This window comes from Centropristis striata, chromosome 16, assembly GCF_030273125.1.
Source record: "Centropristis striata isolate RG_2023a ecotype Rhode Island chromosome 16, C.striata_1.0, whole genome shotgun sequence".
NCBI classification, from domain to species: Eukaryota; Metazoa; Chordata; class Actinopteri; order Perciformes; family Serranidae; genus Centropristis; species Centropristis striata.
Window position 1 is genome coordinate 23683313 of NC_081532.1, and position 19785 is coordinate 23703097.

The 19785-nt window shown below is 39.2% G+C and overlaps 2 protein-coding genes across 2 annotated transcripts in view; both read left to right on the forward strand.

The window, feature by feature from the left end:
• The first annotated feature begins 4488 nt into the window (after positions 1 to 4488).
• c16h5orf63 (chromosome 16 C5orf63 homolog) lies at positions 4489 to 10619 on the forward strand. The gene is made up of 4 exons (XM_059353408.1): positions 4489 to 4686; positions 7490 to 7581; positions 8704 to 8760; positions 10381 to 10619. Exons 2-4 carry the CDS (start codon positions 7495 to 7497, stop codon positions 10549 to 10551), a joined length of 315 nt encoding a protein of 104 aa, XP_059209391.1. The 5' UTR covers positions 4489 to 4686; positions 7490 to 7494; the 3' UTR covers positions 10552 to 10619.
• An 869-nt stretch (positions 10620 to 11488) lies between these two features.
• The window catches only part of mipol1 (mirror-image polydactyly 1), a 33893-nt gene continuing 25596 nt past the window's right edge, over positions 11489 to 19785 (forward strand). Inside the window, exons 1-5 of the mRNA XM_059353407.1 lie at positions 11489 to 11670; positions 11789 to 11868; positions 16383 to 16563; positions 17200 to 17243; positions 17317 to 17569. Of these exons, the coding sequence (XP_059209390.1) occupies positions 11859 to 11868; positions 16383 to 16563; positions 17200 to 17243; positions 17317 to 17569 (488 nt within the window). The 5' untranslated portion in view covers positions 11489 to 11670; positions 11789 to 11858. The remainder of the gene's footprint in view (positions 11671 to 11788; positions 11869 to 16382; positions 16564 to 17199; positions 17244 to 17316; positions 17570 to 19785) is intronic.

The window sequence follows — 19785 nt, forward strand, 5'->3', positions numbered from 1 at the left end:
GTCATCTCTAGCAGTTCCGTGACCGTGGAGAGCGAAGGTTGGTTTCTCACTGGATTTGTCATCTATAAGGGTTAAATAAGAAATTGAGCCGGAGTGCTCCTCTCAAAAATGCGAGGAAAATTTTTGAGAGCCCTTAATCCAAAATGGCTACCGTCAGCCAAGCTGGAAATCTTTTTAATGGTTTGGACCACAGTACTGCGTAATACATGGTTTCTGAGACTATTTGGGTCAAGAAATTCATAAATGATGTAAATTTATTGATTTGACCTATTTTGACCCAAATTCAAGATGGCCGCCAATTTTTGGCTCTTTAAATGTCCATTTTTCAAAATCGTCATAGAGCCTTAATATTAGGCTCAAATGAATGCTCTGCTCATACTGAGTTCTGTTATGGATAGTAAAATTACAACTTACATAGAGATCATCAGATGTCTGGGGTGGAACCAATGAAAGAAGGGAGACAGAGAAGATTCTGTAGTTTGGAGTTATTTTTTTATTAACAAACATTGTTTTGAACATTAACTTAAAAAGACTCTCCATCTGAATCTGTTGAATCTCCACACTGACTCCTCTCATCATCACTGCTACTCTCATCTGAACAGTCATGAGGTATGAGCCGCTGGGGCAAGGGTGGGAGGGTGTGACGCACTGGTCGACACTTTCCGTTCACTAGTTCCCAGCCGTGACCAATGGGAGAAGGATGCTCTTGCAGGTTGTAATGGAGCTGGCAATATGTAAGGTAGTTTGTCCTTCCCACATGAAGATTCAAAGAGTCATCATCAGGTGGGAGACGGATTGTACACTTACTTTTTTAGTTTGTGCCATTTGGAAGCTCTGGCCTGCCCGCAGCTCACATCTCACAGATCATCAGATCACCGCTGACTTGCTGCAAGACGTAAGCTTCTTGGACATACACATCTGTGTCCTCGCAGTCTAGTACAACAGGTCCAGTGTACTTACTGGCTCTCACCTTTGCATAGGCAGAGAGCATCATTGTATCTGCTTCTGGATGTTTGAAGACATAGTCCCCATTAGCTACACCAGTGCTCAAATTGGTTGACGTTTCTCCCTCACAGTATATGATGTCACCCTGCACCTGACCAAATTGTCTTTTCAGCTGCTCCTTCACAAGTTTCTGTAGTCTGACCTTGTTTCCGGAATATACCATGAATTAGTTGAACTCAGCGGCACATGGGAACCTGTCTTCAAGCAACATTTGCGACATGTGGATGTATTGCTGCCCGACGATCATGCTCATCATCCTTGATGCTGAAGGAAAGGTCATATTTGTCATTTGTCATCATATCACCCCAATTTTATACCTTTTACACTGGCTACCAGTTAATTTTAGGATTCATTTTAAGATTTTAGTACTTACTTTTGGAGCCCTAAATGATCAAGCTCCCATGTACATTGCTGAACTGCTGAGACCCTACTCTCCCTCACGTTCATTAAGGTCATCAGATCAAAAACTCTTGATGGTCCCCCAGACCCATTTTAAAACGCGAGGTGACTGCTCTTTCCAGGCCAGTGCCCCTCGCCTCTGGAATGCACTTCCACGGACCTTACGCAGCATAGAGTCAACTGACAGTTTTAAGAGTGAACTTAAAACATATCTCTTTAGGCAGGCTTTCCCCTGATGTTGATGTTTTCCCGGGCATATGTGAAGTTACCTGTTGTGCTATTGTGTGTGTTTTTTCTGTTAACTCTATAATTTACTGCATTTTATCCTTGATGTAAAGCACTTTGTGATTGTATCTATGAAAAGTGCTCTATAAATAAATAGTACTTACTTACTTACTTACTTATTAATGAGGATGATGAGGTATGCATTGTTGTGGCGTGAAAAGATCATAGCACAGATTTTATCCAAGTAGTCACCCCAGTGGTACTCGGAACCATTCCGCTTCCGAGACTCACAGTCTTCATGTGTCGGGGTGGCAAGCCGCCAAATCAGCCCCATATCCACAAGGCTGTGTAGAGTGTCTACCAGATCTTTACTCCTAGTCATGCCATGGACATTTACACCCAGGTTGATAGCAGTGGTAGTGTGCTGTATAGTAATTTAGTAGGTGATCATGAAGGCCAGACTGACTTTAGCTAAAAATACACCTAGCTAACGCTAATTATCAATGATAACTTCTCCACATAACATTATCTCTTTGCTGTCATAAATTCATAATGATGAAATTCTCTTTGGACTATACTAGTGAATAATGTTGAGTATAAAGAACTTACCTCAAACAAAGTGTCTCAATGCAGCAAGGAATTTTCCAGTGACATGAGCATGTGGAAACTTAAACATTAGAGAGAGAGAGTGCTCGCACATCACATGGATGTGAGGCTGACTGATTGGGAGTGAGATATTTTTTGATGAATCACTGCATAAGACAACTGTAGAGATATTTTTATGCTACTGAGAAGTGTAAAATTATTTTCTGGTTCATAATGAAATTATGGGACCAATTGATCAACACAGATCAGGTAACTAAAGGAAAACATAGGACATCAGCAAAAATTAGTTTCTCATCAACCACAAACCTTGATCTTTTTGACCTTTGATGACTTCTGTGTAGCCTACTTGTAATTTTACTATCCATAACTGAACTCAGTATGAGCAGAGCTTTCATTTGGGCCTAATATTAAGGCTCTATGACGATTTTGAAAAATGGACATTTAAAGAGCCAAAAATTGGCGGCCATCTTGAATTTGTGTCAAAAATTGGTCAAATCAATAAATTTACATCATTTATGAATTTCTTGACCCAAATAGTCTCAGAAACCATGTATTATGCAGTACTGTGGTCCAAACCATTAAAAAAGATCATTTCCAGCTTGGCTGATGGTAGCCATTTTGGATTAAGGGCTCTCAAAAATTTTCCCCGCATTTTTGAGAGGGGCACCCCGGCTCAATTTCTTATTTAACCCTTATGGATGACAAATCCAGTGAGAAACCAACCTTCGCTCTCCATGGTCACAGAACTGCTATAGATGACTATATATTTACGGTAAACTCACTGAAACTGCTCAAAGCGAGCTGACATCGAGGATAAACACTTTACTGTCATTCTTTATCACATCTTTTCAGTATAAAACTCTTATCAGCAGAGAGAAGATGAAGTATTAACGTTACATCAACACACCACGTGAAATAATCAAATTGCGTCGTGCTGAAAATGTATTTGTTATGTCGACGTGCGGTTTTCAGTTTTCAGAATAAAGTGTTAACAACCAGGCCCAAATATCAGATAAATATGGAAATACGATTAATTGCATGATATTCACAGAACTGTTCACTGTGATTTTTTTATTTTGTAAAACGCCTTTAGATATAGACTGTACAGTAAAATATTACATTGTATTAAAAAAATAATTAAAATTAAACTGTCTGTTTCCAGTCAGTAATTCCACTGCAGGTTCATTCTACAGGACTTCAGGTATATTCTCACAAATTTACAGGACTTTTCACTGTGGAAATTCATAATAAAATGCACTTAAATATTTACTCTACAGTAAAATACTACATTATATTTTTAAAAAATCATTCAAATTAAACTGTCTGTTTCCAGTCACTAATTTCACTACAGGTTCATTCTACGGGACCTAAGGTATATTCTCACAAAATTACAGAACTTTTCACTGTGGAAATTCATAATAAAATGCACTTGAATATTTACTGTACAGTAGAACATTACATTATATATTTTTAAAATCATTAAAATTAAACTGTCTATTTCCAGTCACTAAATTAGTGACTGGAAACAGACAGTTTAATTTTAATTAATTTGTTATGTAATATTTTACTAGATTATATAGGGACGGCTGGCTTGACTACGGAGAAGCGAATGACGGCTAACTTGACCGCAGTCTGGACCTGCAGGTGGACTTGTTTCCTGAAAAGGAACCAGTGAAACCAGTTGGACTGCAACACCATGAAACACTAAAGAATAAGAATACAGCTGTTGATTGTCAGTTTCAGATTTATTTTCAACAGGAAAGTTAAATTATTATGATATTTAGTTTCAATATATTGTGGCAAGGTTAGCTGGCAAGACGCAGAGTGATGAGCTCAGAACTCTTATGTCACTTTATTGTGACACAGCCACGGAGCGTCTTTCCACTATATACAGCATAGACGTGTGTGTGTCTATGATACACAGTCTATGCTTTCTACACACAAGCGAAAGAGGCAGGGGGTCACAAAGTGTCAGTTCACTAATGGTGCTCTCTGACATAGCCATAAAACAACAATAAATAACAGAGAACATAAATAACTAGACATTAACGTAACCTGTGTAACAAACCTAACATGTCAATCTAACAATTAGATTGCTTCCAAACCTTCATTTACATGTAAAACACAGTGCTGCAAATTTATTTATCTTTTTCTATGATATTAGAAGCAGCGAGTCCTCCAGCAGCGAGGGGGCGGGCGGGTTATAACCGCCGAAGAAGAAGAAGAAGAAGGAAGAGGAGGAGGAGGAGGAGGAGGAGGACGACAGACCTATGGAACAGACAGATCGCAGACCGTAGAAGAAGAGTCACCTCCAGTGTTTGTGTTTGACTCTTTAAAACTTTATAAAAACTTTTATTAAAACTGTTAATTAACTGTTATTAAATCGCCGGAAGCAGAGGAATCGAGCGGAGCTTCTTGCGGGTCAGAACCGGAACAGAGCAGCGGAACTCGGTGAGTTTAGAGTCGGACTGTTTGCTAGCAACATGCTAATGTGCTAACAAAAAAGGTATAATAATAATCAGGCCAGCTGACAGTCTTGCCTGGGCCCAGGACGAGATTATCTTAGATGGGCCCCCCCCCCCGCGCCCAGATCTCTCCTTTTCTCTTGTTGTTCCTCTCCTCTCCTCTCCTCTTTCTTTATAAACCATGACTAAATGTGCAGCTATTTACCCTGCAGATTATGAGTGTATATTTTGAAATAAGGGGCTAATTCCCATCTTTCAAGTATAATATCCCTGATTTACAAAAAGCTTTTTTGCAGATAGCCTATTTGTGCAATGAGCTTTATGTATCTATTTTATTCTTTAAAATAGATTAAATATTAATTAAAACATTCTCTCCTGTTCCTCTCCTCTGCTCTTCCTCTCCTCTCCTGTTCCTCTCCTCACATCTCTCTTTGACAAGAGACAATAATGGTTAAGATTAACAAACTACACATGCGCTGTTGCTAAATACACTCTTCATATGTATTGGAATTCTGACACTAGCAGGAAAATAACTGACTAAATAAATAAACTATAAATGACTCTCTCTCTCTCTCTCTCTCTCTCACCAGTAGCCTGTCCCTCCTCCCCTCCCGCATCACTCTCTCTGTCACCTGACAGCTGCTGGATCTCTCCCCTCTCTGTCTCATCCTCTCTGACGGAGCTACCAAACTTTGTTTCTGTCAAAGATAACGTGTTGTGTCAGGCTTTCATACAAGCTAATGGACGTTAACATTAGAGCGAGCTTGTTAGGTTACGTTACTGGCTGTAAACATTGGCTGCGCTGTTTCTTACCTTGCTCTACGTTCACTTTACTAGTCCCAGCTTCACCGTCACCACCTTTTTAAAAAAAAAATATTTGTTCATAAAATAAGGCCTCCATTTTCTTCTTCTCGTCTTCTCTTTTCTTTCCGTTTCTGAGCACCGGACTTGTGTTTACCGGACATTTTGAGCGAACTTCAAATCAAACGGCAACATCAAAGTTTGATCAGTGGCCAAACCATTTTTGTGTTGGTGGGTGGGGGGGTTCTTGACCACTAGTTCAAGGACAATTAGGAAGAAAATAAATAAAAAGCTTTTAACTCAAATAAATATTACATTTTTTTTCCACAAATAGGCCTATTTCATTTTATTTTTTTAATCATTCCATAATTTAATGAGGGCCCAGTTCTGCCCGACCCCCTACCCTGGGCCCGGGACAGCAGACCCGTTTGCCCCCCCCTATCGGCGGGCGTGATAATAATAATAATAATAATAATAATAATAATAATAATAATAAAATGTATTCTGATTAATCTTTGAAACGGCTCATTAATACGCAGAATGACGTCACCAGAGGGACGTTCAACCTGAAAAACAGTCAGTCAGAAAGAGATAAATAAAAAAGATTTATCAGTGAATTAAAGTGAATAAATGGATCTAAAGGTGCTGAAATAACTCCAACATGATGCTGAATTGATGCTTTGTCAGGTGTGAAGAACAAGAACACTGCTGTTAAAAAAGATGGTTTTCTAAGAAGAGTCTGAAACACAAAACAAATAACACAACAAGTTAACTGAAAAATTAAGATCATTCAGTTTAAATTACAGGACGCTTTAATGTTATTTGGCCAGTTTTATGGGTTTTTACGCATTAATCCATATGAACCTGAAATAAAGTGAATTAATGTGAATAAAAAGATCTAAAGGTGCTGAAATAACTACAACATGATTCTGAATTGAGGCTTTGTCAGGTCTGAAGAACAAGAACACTGCTGTTAAAAAGATTGGTTTCTACATGTAGTCTGGTGCTGCAGTTATAAATCAATGCATATCATTTATCAGGGAGTTTTTTTTATGGATTGTTGATCAGTTTAAGGAGTTTTTAAGAGGCTGAAACACAAAAAGTAACAACAATTTAACAGAAAGGGTTAGATCATTTCAGTAACGCTTTCATGTTATTTGGCAAATTTTACAGGTTTATTACTCATTAATCAGTATCAAGCCAGAATACAGTGATTTAATGGGAATACATGGATCTAAGTGCTGAAATAACTCCAACGTAGGGCTGGGCGATATATCTACATAAAAGATATCTTTTTAAATGTGATAATGGAATTAGACCATATCACATATATCATAATAGTTTAAAAAATGTATTTCTTTTATGTATAAATGCTGCCCTTACTAGGGTTTGTCATATTTAGTTCTTTTGTAATGTTCTTTATTCTTTTCTCATATAAATATATTTATTTCAGAAAAAGATTGGCTATTTTATTTCATAGGCTATTTTTCTTTAAGATATTTGATTTGTTTATATGTGCACTATATTGAGCTTTGCTTTTAAAAAAGGTTCTCCTGTTGTTATACAGTATTTATGTTCACTTAAATGGTTTCAATAAAACTACTTGTGACATGTCATATTTGACGTTGACTGAACTTTTGCTCTCACTTTGCGATAAAAATATCAGGATACATATCATATATCAATATTCAGCCTAAATATGTCGGGATATGACTTTTGGTCCATATCGCCCAGCCCTACTCCAACATGGTGCTGATGCAGAAACAGTCTGGATTGATGCTAAACGCTGCTGTTAAAACGATGCTTTTCTGACTGGAGTCTGGTGCATCAGAGGAGCTGTTAGCCCGTAGTGACGCAGCAACACGTGACGTTTGAAATGACGCAGATTTCACCGCGCATTGTTCAGTCGTCACGGTGCCTCCTGCTCTGTGATTGGTTGGCTGGCAGCAGCGATGAGGTCAGTGACGTTTGTTTGTTTGTGTTCTCAGATTAAATGTTTCTCCTGAGACGATGTGGCGCTCTGCAGCCTTGTGTTTCCAGACTGCTCTCTTCTTTACCCACTCTGACTCTGTTCACTAAGGTAACTCACCTGCAGACGTCTCACCTGACGACTCACCACAGGGACACGCCAGAAAAGTTGGGACGCTGCGTTAAACAACTCAATCATGATACATGAATCAAACAGAACGTAATTATTTGCTGATTCTCTCTGACAAAGGTTTCTGTCTGTATCGATACAGAGATATCCATCGATGATTAATCTGCATATCGCCGTCTTTAATATATGCTTTTATTTTGACAGGCTTTCTGTTTTGTTTTGAAAGTAAATTGAGCTCACAGAACAGATCTGTGTTCAGAACTGAAAGATGATCAGAGGCTCTTTAACACATGAGGCACTTAATGTTTTTATTCTCTCTGTTCAATAACAACAGATTGTTTATCATTTTAATATCTGAAAGCTCAGAAATAAAAAGTGAGAGTCAGATTTATATTTTATTGTTATTTTTTAGTTGGAACCTTAAATTCACAGCCAACTTCATATTTAGTGTTCAAACTTATAAGACAAATAAGGCATGACCAACAAAATTAGACAAATCCACCAAAATAAGACAAATCCACTAAAAAAGACAAATCCGTCAAAATAAGACTATATCTGGAAAGCTCAGAAATAAAATGTTAGTGATATTTTAGTTGGAACCTAAGAGTCAGACCCAACTTTATATTTAGTGTTCAGACATTGTTTTTATTGTTAATATAAGCTCCTTCTGAATTTGATGCAGCAACACGTTCATAAAAGTTCTGACAGGATCAACACTTGAGGAACATCACACACACAGGTGAACAGGTATTACTATAACGGCATTATTAGACGTTTCGTCGCAACTTTTCTGGAGTCCTATTTACTGAGACAGCATGAAACCTGGTCTTTAAAAGCATCATTTGGGCTAAATGCTTTTATTTTGAAGTTTTGTGATGGTCAGTCTGTCCTCTCTCTCTGTCCCCTGTCTTCTGTCCTGTCTCTGTCTCCTGCTGAATGACGTAAAGAGTTAAATGAACTCATCAGTTCATCAACGTTTCCACTGATTTCACTTTATTTTCTACAGTTTGATACAGAAGCTTATTATTATTATCATTGTTATTATAATTATTATTATCGTTGTTGTGTCTCAGCTGTCCTCAGTGTGACTGTGTGTCCCTGCAGGACCCGTGTCCTCTGTGTGACGACGCTAAAGAAGAGCTGGAAGCCTTCAGACACAGAGTGAGTCATCAGAGACATGAAATATCTCTGAAACATTTATTTTTTTTATTTTTTATATAACATTAGGGCCACGGGGCAATCGCATCGAGCACTATTGTTATACTGTGGATTTCTTCTTCTTCCTCTTCCAGACACAATTTCGTCCCGCTACTATTCCAAATACATACTATAAAAATTCTATATCAAAACGTGCTTGGTGTGCTATTACTTGTGTGATTGGTATGCTATTACTTTTCTCTACGGAATACAAATTTTTCATGATGTAAGTCGCGAAAAACTGCCCAAAATTTTACATTGAAGTAAATGGGACGGCCGGAAAAAAATGTGCGAAAAAGAACAATAATTGGAGATTTTTAAACGTCTACTTCTCCGGCATAATTTCACCTAGAGACTCCATTTATACTTTAAACAGTAGACACAAGTCTTGTGAATTGGTGTATTAATCCACGTTTGATAGGTCATATCGTTTTTTTTATCAATCCCTGTTCAATGACCATGATCATTTTTGGAGAAATTCTGAGATTATAATGGGTGTGTATTGCATGGAATGTTCGTGTCAAGAGTGTGTGATGTCATCGAGTGTAGAGTGAGAGATAAAATTGTCAAGAAATACATTTGAAAACTGCGCTCCAGGCCGCAAATTCCACTCTACAGAAATAATTTATACATAGAAACGTAAGAAAATGTGTCTTCTCACTCACAATCCTCTGGTAAAGCTGTCAGAGTTATAGTTTGGGCGTAGGACGCACTAATGCGCCACCAACACGCACCAACAGCCTCATTGGCTTCCATATTAAAAACGCAGGAAGATTTCTGAGCTGTCTGAGATTTAACATTTTTTTTAGATCGCTCTAACAAAGCTATTTTTTTATTTTTCTTCACAAAAAACATATGTAGACGTTCAGGAAGAACTCAGGACGCTCAAAGTGAAGTCGGATCAATGATAGGTATTATGGTTTTGCCAAAAATGCTTTCTGTTCGAGTCCAGAAATTCCAGTCCAACTCTGGACCTCTGTCCACCGGCTGCTGTCACAGGTGTCAGTTAATTCTGTTGATTGCTTTGATCTGATTGCCTTTGATCTTTGATGTGATTACAGTTACAGATACCCACACACACATGCGCGTAAGCGCTCACACTCCTCACACATGCATACACATGCTTCAAACACGCACGCACACACACACACACACAGGTAACTTCATGTGATTTTAATTACACAGACAAACACACACACACACACACACACACAGGTAACTTTATGCGATTTTCGCTACACACACACACAACAAACACACACACACACACACACATTTTGAGGTTAAAGGGCATAGTTTGAAATCTCTGAAGAGTCTCATCATAGTGTACACACACCGGCAGTAGCCCCCGTGGCCCTTTCAAAATTTCCCCAGAGGAAATTTTCTAGTTATATATATTATACATTATATGGCTTTAACACATTTATATTAATCTATATCCTCACATGTCCACATTAAATCACATCCAAAAATATTATTCTTCAACTTTCTCTCTGACCTGTCTCTCTCTGACCTGTCTCTCTCTGACCTGTCTGTCTGTCTCTGACCCGTCTCTCTCTGACCTGTCTGTCTCTCTGTCCCCAGTTTATCCTGCAGCAGGTAGACATCAGTCTCCCAGAGAACAGTGTGTGGTGGGACAGGTACAGGTGGGACATACCTGTCTTCCACCTGGATGGACAGTTTGTGATGAAGCACCGCGTGGACGTTGTCCTGCTGGACAATCTGCTGCAGGACGCCGAGACCAAGACGCCGTGAGGACAGTTTGTGATTGGAAATGGTTGATAATGAAATAAAGTGAGCTGATCAATAACTGTGTCTCCTGGCTTTATTCGATCAGTATGATGTCACTGCCACAGGAGCCAATGAGCTTCATTATTTAGCAGGTGTCAGCCAATCACAACCCTGAACACCTGACACCTGACTCATCAATATTTCACCTGCCTGGTCTGTCGGCCAATCAGATTGCTCCTTCTGCTGTCAGAGCTGTCGTCATGGAGACACTCAGCTGTTGGTGTGATGGCGTCCAGCAGGGCTGAAGACGTTCAGGAGGCTCTGCAGCAGCAGATCAGCAAGTAATACTAATGTTTAGTGTGTTTCTATTTGCTCAGATAGATTCAGAACGGTTGGACTCTATGGTTCATCTGGAACCAGTTACAGTTCTTCACTAAATCAGACTTTCTTTGGTTTCAGAATGTCCATCCAGTGACATGTTTCTGTAGAGACTCTGTTTATTGACCTTTAGACAGCATCCCAACTTTTCTGGAATCTGGTTGTAAGTTCAACATTACATGTTTGAGCGTCGCCTACAGACAGGAAGTGTTACTGCAAAGAGTTGTAATGGACAATACTATCAAAATAAGACAATTCCACCAAACTAAGACAAATCCACCAAAATAAGACAAATCCACCAAAATAAGACAGGACTACCAAAATAAGACAAATCCACCAAAATAAGACAGGACTACCATAATACGAGAAGACCACCAAAATAAGACAAATCCACCAAAATAAGACGTGTTTCTGTAGACAGGAAGAGGAGGAGTCAAACAGGATGAAGAGAACAAAACCACCAACCTCAACATGTGAACATTTAATAAGGAATGCTGGAACAGATTAAACAGCCAATAAGCTGCAGCCATGTGACATGCAGGTCATGTGATCATAGACTGACATCAGCTCAGTTGACTGAAGGACCACCTGTATACTGAGCTCTCTGAACTGGTCTCTGTACACTGGTCTCTGTGAACTGGTCTCTGTATACTGGTCTCTGTATACTGGTCTCTGTGGAACTGGACTGGCTGTAAACTGGCCTCTGTATACCTGTCTCTGTGGAGCTGGACTGGCTGTAAACTGGTCTGTGGAGCTGGACTGGCTGTAAGCTGGTCTCTGGTAGCTGATGTTGGATATCTCGTCTGTGAGGCGCTCTGCAGCCTCTGTAACTGATCCAGCCTCTGTCTGATCCAGGTTCTTTGCTGTCTGTGTTTGTCTCCAGAGATACCAGTTCAGAGGACACCAGTCCCCCATGGACAGCCAGCCTGGACCTCAGGGACTCTCTGGTGGACATGTACCGAGGTAAACGGGCTGTATGGTGGGTCAGCTGTAATGAGTCAGACAGTCCACCAGGTGGAGCTGTACTCCTTCACAATGTAGGACACCAGCAGAGATAGCAGCTGGAACACTAATCATAATAATAACTATAAAATTTCCTCTGGGGAAATTCTGAAAGGGCCACGGGGGCTACTGCCGGTGTGTGTACACTATGATGACATTCTTCAGAGATTTCAAACAATTAATACAAGTATTTATTCATACAGCAACGTATGCCGTTTAACCTCAAAGTGTGTGTGTGTAGCGAAAATCGCAAAAAGTGTGTGTGTGTGTGTGTGTGTGTAACTGTAATCGCAGCAAAGATCAAAGGCAATCAGCATTTTTGGCAAAACCGTAATACCTATCATTGATCCGACTTCACTTTGAGCGTCCTGAGTTCTTCCTAAATGTCTACATATGGTTTTTTTTAAGAAAAATGAAAAAATAGCTTTGTTAGAGCGATCTAAAAAAAACTGATACATCTCCCTTTTTCAGAAATCTTCCTGCGTTTTTAATATTGGAGCCAATGAGGCTGTTGGTGTGTGTTGGTGGCGCATCTGTGCGTCCTACGCCCAAACTATAACTCTGACAACTTTACTAGAGGATTGTGAGGGAGAAGACAAATTTTGTGTGGAACTTGTGGCCTGGAGCGCAGTTTTCAAATTTATTTTTTGACAATTTTTTCTCTCCCTCTACACTCTGGCGATGATGTCACACACTGTGACACGAACATTCCGTGCAATACACACCCATTATAATCTCAGAATTTCTCCAAAAATGATCATGGTCATTGAACAGGGATTGATAAAAAACTATATGACCTATCGAAACATGGATTAATACACTGATACACAAGACTTGTGTCTACTGTTTAAAGTTTAAATGGAGTCTCTAGGGGAAAATATGCCGGAAAAGTAGACGTTTAAAAATCTCCAATTATTGTTCTTTTTCGCTCATTTTTTTCCGGCCATCCCATTCATTTCAATGCAAAATTTTGGTCTCTATGTTTATATTGATGAGGGAGTAATGGATGAATACCATATAACAGATAACATCATCAGAACTTCATCACTGACAAACAACTTAGAGCCCATCACATGTCGTCAGTTATTGATCTGTGACAAAATTAAGACCAAAATTAGACAAATCCACCAAAATAACACAGGACTACCAAAATAAGATAGAACTACCAAAATAAGACAAGACAACAAAAACAAGACAAAACTACTAAAATAAGATAAATCCACCAAAATAAGACAAAACTACCAAAATAAGACAAATCCATCAAAATAAGACAAAACTACCAAAACAAGACAAATGCACTAAAATAAGACAAAACTACCAAAATAAGACAAATCCATCAAAAGAAGACAAATCCACCAAAATAAGACAAATCTACCAAAATAACACAAGAACACCAAAATAAGACAAGACCAACAAAATACCAAAAAAAGACAGGACTACCAAAATAAGACAGGACTACCAAAATATGACAAGACCACCAAAATAAGACGGGACTACCAAAACAAGACATAACTATTAAAATAAGACAAATCCATCAAAATAAGACAAATCCACCAAACATAAGACAGGACTACTAAAATAAGATAAATCCACTAAAATAAGACAAATCCACCAAGATAAGACAAAACTACCAAAATAAGACAAATCCACCAAGATAAGACAAATCCACCAAAATAAGACAAGACCACCGAAATAAGACAAATCCACTAAAATGAGACATGACTACCAAATCCACCAAAATAAGACAGGACTACCAAAATAAGACAAGACCAACAAAAAAAAGACTAAAGAATCATGTCATGTGAATAAACTATTGATAAAAAGTCACAGATCAGAGCGCCATGTTCAATGATTCAATCAATCAGCAGCTGCTGCACACACACACACACACACACACATACACATTCCTACACAGAGACTTGAATAGCAGCTACTTCAGTCTGATCAAACAAACCAGAGTCTGCAGCCCACCCTCATCTAACAATACACCGTGTGTGTGTGTGTGTGTGTGTGTGTGTGTGTGTGTGTGTGTGTGTGTGTGTGTGTGTGTGTGGACCACCCACTCAGCAGATTAAACACAGTTCACACGACCGTCTCCTCCCTCTCTCTCCTCATTCACTCTCAGCCTCGCTCTGCCTTTGTCTTCTTCTTCTGTCATTATATTAATCTACTGACCAGTCTGTCTGTGTGGTTGTGTGTGTGTGTGTGTGTGTGTGTGTGTGTGTGTGTGTGTGTGTGTGAGTGTGAGTGAGAGAGAGTTTGTGTGTGTTTGTGTCGATCTATTTCTCTGAGAAGAGAAATAAAAGTAAAAAGTGTTTCCTGTTTTGTGAGCGTTGATAAAAAAAATCTCCTTTAATTTAACTGTGTGTTGAGGCCGTGGTAACCATGGCGATGGGCAGGTTATTATGGTGTGATTGACAGTCGTGGCGGCAACCACGGGGGTGCGCTGCAGAGCTGAGCACAGGAAGAGACACGTCTTTATCTATGTTCAGAGAATCTTTCACAACTGCTGGATGAAATAAAATATAATTTACAAACAAATGAGCAATAAAAATATAAACATGAAGCGACCAAACAGAGCAAAGATCCTCTGACAGCTGAGTTACATGTTCAACAGCTTCATGTTTCCCCTTCTCATCACTTATAAACTGAATATTTACATAATGCATGCTGTGTTTAATAAAATACATATGTAAGAATATAAAACAAATTTAAAATATAATAATAATAATAATTCAGCTTGGAGTATTAATTAAAGTGGTAAAAGAGAACTCAGGGATACATCTGGTAAAGATGATAAATAAAATAATAATAATAAAGCATTAAATAGAAGAGATGTAGAAACTGCACCACACACTTGCACAGACATTTATATTCTATATGTATATTATATATTAATGTTATATATGTATATTATATATTTATATTATATTTATGCCACTTCAGTTTCTGTTAACAAAACCACGAAGTTTGATGTTTATTGTTTATCGCAGGGTTTTACATATATATGTATATACAGCACTACACTGTATACATTTATATAATGTGTGTGTATGTATATACATTTATAAGAAGACTTCATCTATGAATCAATAATAAACACAGTTGCTGATGATTGATTAATTGATTAATGGACTGTTTGTTATAGTTGGAATCAAAACAAACTTTGAGGTCAGAATGACTCTGATGTTTGTTGTTCATCATTATTTACTGTGTGTGTGTGTGTGTGTGTGTGTGTGTGTGTGTGTGTGTGTGTGTGTGTGTCTCCCCTCGGCTTAATGTCGGTATCTAAATTCATGTGCGGCGTGGCGGTGGCGGCATGGCGGCGGGCGGATCACAGGCGGATTGTGTTGGATTTGAGCTGAAGCCTCTTTAATCAGCGTAACACCGTCATTAATATTCATGCAGTCAGCTGGAACACCCGACACTCACTGCACCAAACTTTCTCCACAAAATGTATTAAATACAGCTTAAAAAATTAATGGACTTTAGTTTATATTACATGAAGAAGAAGGGGGGCAGGGGAGGCCGCCCCCCCCCCCCTCCTCTCCTCATTGGTTCACACAGATTGCTCCTCTGATTGGCCTTTGTATTTTCCCTTTTTTCTGCAGATTTTTCCATCTTTGACAAGACTTCAAAGCGAGTGCGAGGCATGAACGGTCATTTAGAAGGATTTAAGCACATTATCACATCTGTAATTGTACATGAATAATAAGGAGCGCCACCGGCTCAATTAGCTCTGAGTCCACAAGGAGATCAGAGGACGCCACAGCGAGAAAGTTTCAAAGTGAACACGCTCAGACAGGAAATCACTCAATAAGTGTAAAACAGCAGAACCAGGACCAGGACCTGGACCAGGATCAGGACCTGGATCAGGACCTGGACCAGGACCAGGAGCAGACTGTGTGTTAGGCCGCACACACATGTTTGTGTGACTCAGAGGTTGTTACAGTCTCTAACCTTTGACCTCTACCAACTCTGAACCTGATCAGAACCAGAACCTGATACTGAGGTCCATCAGTTTATAATCTGGTTTCTGGAGTCTGACCTGATGTTTTCTCTGAACGAATCGTTGCTCTGTTCTTTACACACTCTGGAAGGTCAAAGCTGATTGGCTGATGAGCTCAGCAGCGATCTGATTGGCTGTGACACCTTTGTACTCACCTGTCTGAGTCTCACTGATCTCTGTGTGTTTTCTTGTTTACTTTGGACCAAACAAGCGTTTAAACGTAATCTTCTTTAATTACTCCTGAGGAGCTGAGCTCTGATTGGACGCTTCTTAATGAGCCGTCCTAAACGAGGCCTTGTTAACGAGTCCTTAACGAGGCCTTAAAGAGGCCTTAGAGAGGCCTTAGAGTTGTGTTTGTTCTGCTGATGAGCTGAAAGTATTTCAAGCTCAACATGACGACAGATAACTGATGGAATGATTCACTAATGATGGAGGTGTGATGTCAACAGTTTGTTTTATTCTTCAGCTAATCCCAGAGTGAATGCTGAGCTACGGCAACGTCTGCCCTCACCTGCAGCCCGGCAACTCAGCAACTCAAACCGGCAACTCAGCAATTCAACCAAGCAACTCAGCAACTCAGCCCAGCAACTCAGCATCTCAACCCAGCAATTTAGCAACCCAACCCAGCAACCCAGCAGCCCTGACAGGTAGAATATTCTGTTAATGATCTGAACAGTTTCCTCGTTATCCACTGCAAAATATCCAAAATATAAAACACATAAAATAGATTAAAAATGTAAAATGTATATATAAAAAAGACAAGACCACCAAAATAAGAAAAAACTACCAAAATAAGTCAAGACCACCAAAATAATACAAATCCACAAAAATGAGACAAGACTACCAAAATAAGACAAATTCATCAAAATAAGACAAATCCACCAAAACTAAGACTGTACTACCAAAATAAGATGAGACTACCAAAACAGGACCTCCAAAATATGACAAAACCACCAAAATTAGACAAGACCACCAAAATAAGACAAATCCACCAAAATAAGACAGAACTGCCAAAATAAGGCAAGACTATCAAAATAAGACAACATCACCGAAATAAGACAACACTAACGAAATAAGGCAAATCCACCAAAACTATACAAATCCACCAAAATAAGACAGGAAAAGAAAAGCAAGAAAGATAAAATATATATTAAATATGAAAAATAAATCATATCTAAAAATATATATAAAACAATATATATCCATAATATAATGCATATTTAATACATAAAATATGTTATTTAGCTCCACGTGTTTATTTCCTTGTTTCCTTTCATTTACAGATCTGAGATCAGCCCAAGCCTGGACGCCACCAACTGGCCTCAAGGTAACGTCTGTTCATCCGTCCATCTGTCCACTTATACTGTGCCACTGACTGCTGTCTCTCTGTCTGTCTTCAGCCCCTCTGTCCTCCCCCTCCCCCTTGTCCCACAGGAGGTCTGTCTCACCTGTCTTCCACAGGAGATCTGTCTCTCCTGTCTCCGCTCTGTCCTCCAGGCCTTCAGGAGGTGCGTGGCAGATGGACAATGTGACCCCCATCCGGGGCCCGTCTCCTCGGGCTGAGAGCTGTGGAGACGTCCTGGATGGAGGAAGAGCATCCAGAGGACCTGGTAGCCCCGCCCCCAGGAGACACCTGGTCCCCCCTGAGGACAGGTGAGACCTCATTCATTGTAATCATAATAGTCATATTGTTTGTGTAACACGTTTTGTCTTTATTTTATACACTTCCTACACTTGCTCTAATTCTGCACTGTTATTATAGTATATATTTCCTTGTATTTTTAATATTTCCTTGTATTTATATTTTATGTTTTATATTGTATTTTTTATTGTCTCTTGAACTGGAATTTTGCACATTCAGACTAGTTTTTAACTTTATTTAACTTTATTCCTACAACTTGAAGAGTTGCAGGACAAATTATATATCAAAACGTGCGGTTTGATCGGGATCGGTGTGCTATTACTTTTCTCTACAGAATATACATTTTTCACGACGTAAGTCGCGAAAAACTGCCCAAAATTTTGCATTGAAATGAATGAGACGGCCGACAAAAAATTAGCGAAAAAGAACAATAATTGGAGATTTTTAAACGTCTACTTCTCCGGCATAATTTCACCTAGAGACTCCATTTAAACTTTAAACAGTAGACACAAGTATTGTGTATCGGTGTATTAATCCATGTTTCGATAGGTCATATAGTTTTTTATCAATCCCTGTTCAATGACCATGATCATTTTTGGAGAAATTCTGAGATTATAATGGGTGTGTATTGCACGGAATGTTCGTGTCACAGTGTGTGACATCATCGCCAGAGTGTAGAGGGAGAGAAAAAATTGTCAAAAAATAAATTTGAAAACTGCGCTCCAGGCCGCAAATTCCACTCTACAGAAATAATTTATACATAGAAATGTAGGAAAATTTGTCTTCTCACTCACAATCCTCTGGTAAAGCTGTCAGAGTTATAGTTTGGGCGTACGATGCACAGATGCGCCACCAACACCACCAACAGCCTCATTGGGTCCCATATTAAAAATGCAGGAAGATTTCGGAAAAAAGGAAGATGGAACAGTTTTTTTAAGCACTCTAACACAACTATTTTTTAATTTTTCTTTAAAAAAATGTAGACGTTCAGGAAGAACTCTGGACGCTCAAAGTGAAGTCGGATCAATGATAGGTATTATGCTTTTGCCAAAAATGCTTTCTGTTCGAGGACAGAAATTCTACCTCTCAATGTTCCGGGACATTAGCAGGTGCCAGTTAATTCTGTTGATTGCTTTGATCTGATTGCCTTTGATCTTTGATGTGATTACAGTTAAAGATACACACACACACGCGCGTAAGCACGCACACTCCTCACACATGCATACACATGCATACACATGCATACACATGCTTCAAACACACGCACACACACGCACGCACACACACACGCACGCACGCACACACACAGTAACTTTATGTGATTTTAATGACACACACACACACACACACACACACATTTTGAAGTTAAAGGGCATAGTTTGAAATCTCTGAAGAATCTCATCATAGTGTACACACACCGGCAGTAGCCCCCGTGGCCCTTTCAAAATTTCCCCAGAGGAAATTTTCTAGTTCTATTTTATTGTACAGCCAGATTACAGTTTGCAAATGCACACAGGGACAAAGATCTTATTTTTTGGAGAAATGTCCTGTGGTCTGACAAAACTGTTATCTGGCTGTTTTATGTTTCTTCTGGAGTAATGGCTTCTTCCTGGCAGAGTGGCCTTTCAGTCCATGTCTCAGGACTCGTTTCACTGTGGATAATGACACACTCTTACCAGCTTCAGCCAGCGTCTTCACAAGGTCTTTTGCTTTTGTTCTTGGGTTGATATGCACATTTTGGACCAAAGCACGTTCATCTCTGGGACACAGAGTCTGTCTCCTTCCTGAGCGGTATGATGGCTGGACATTCCCATGGTGTTCATACTTGGGTGTGATTATTTGAACAGATGAATGTGGCACCTTCAGGCATCTGGAAATTGCACCCAAGCATGAACCAGACTTGTGCAAGTCCACAATTCTCTTCCTGATATCTTGGCTGATTTCTTTTGACTTTCCCATGATGTTACACAAAGAAGCAGTGTGTTTCAGGTGTGCCTTAAAATACATCCACAGGTGTGTCTCCAATTAACTCAAATGTTGTCAATGAACCTATCAGAAACTTACAAAGACATGACAGCATCATCTGGGCTTTCCCAAATAGTTTCAAGGCATAATAATGTTAGTGTATGTAAACTTCTGACTTTGAAGAAAGTAATAAAAAAATGTCTAAAATAATCCTTCTCTCATTATTCTGGCATTTAGCAAATAAATAATTTTGGTAATCCTA

Coding starts and splice junctions, on each gene's coding strand:
- c16h5orf63 (XM_059353408.1), top strand. CDS start 7,495: ATGTTTCTCCTGAGACGATGTGGCGCTCTGCAGCCTTGTGTTTCCAGA. Junction 7,582..8,703: donor CTCTGACTCTGTTCACTAAG/GTAACTCACCTG, acceptor GTGTCCCTGCAG/GACCCGTGTCCTCTGTGTGA. Junction 8,761..10,380: donor TGGAAGCCTTCAGACACAGA/GTGAGTCATCAG, acceptor CTCTGTCCCCAG/TTTATCCTGCAGCAGGTAGA.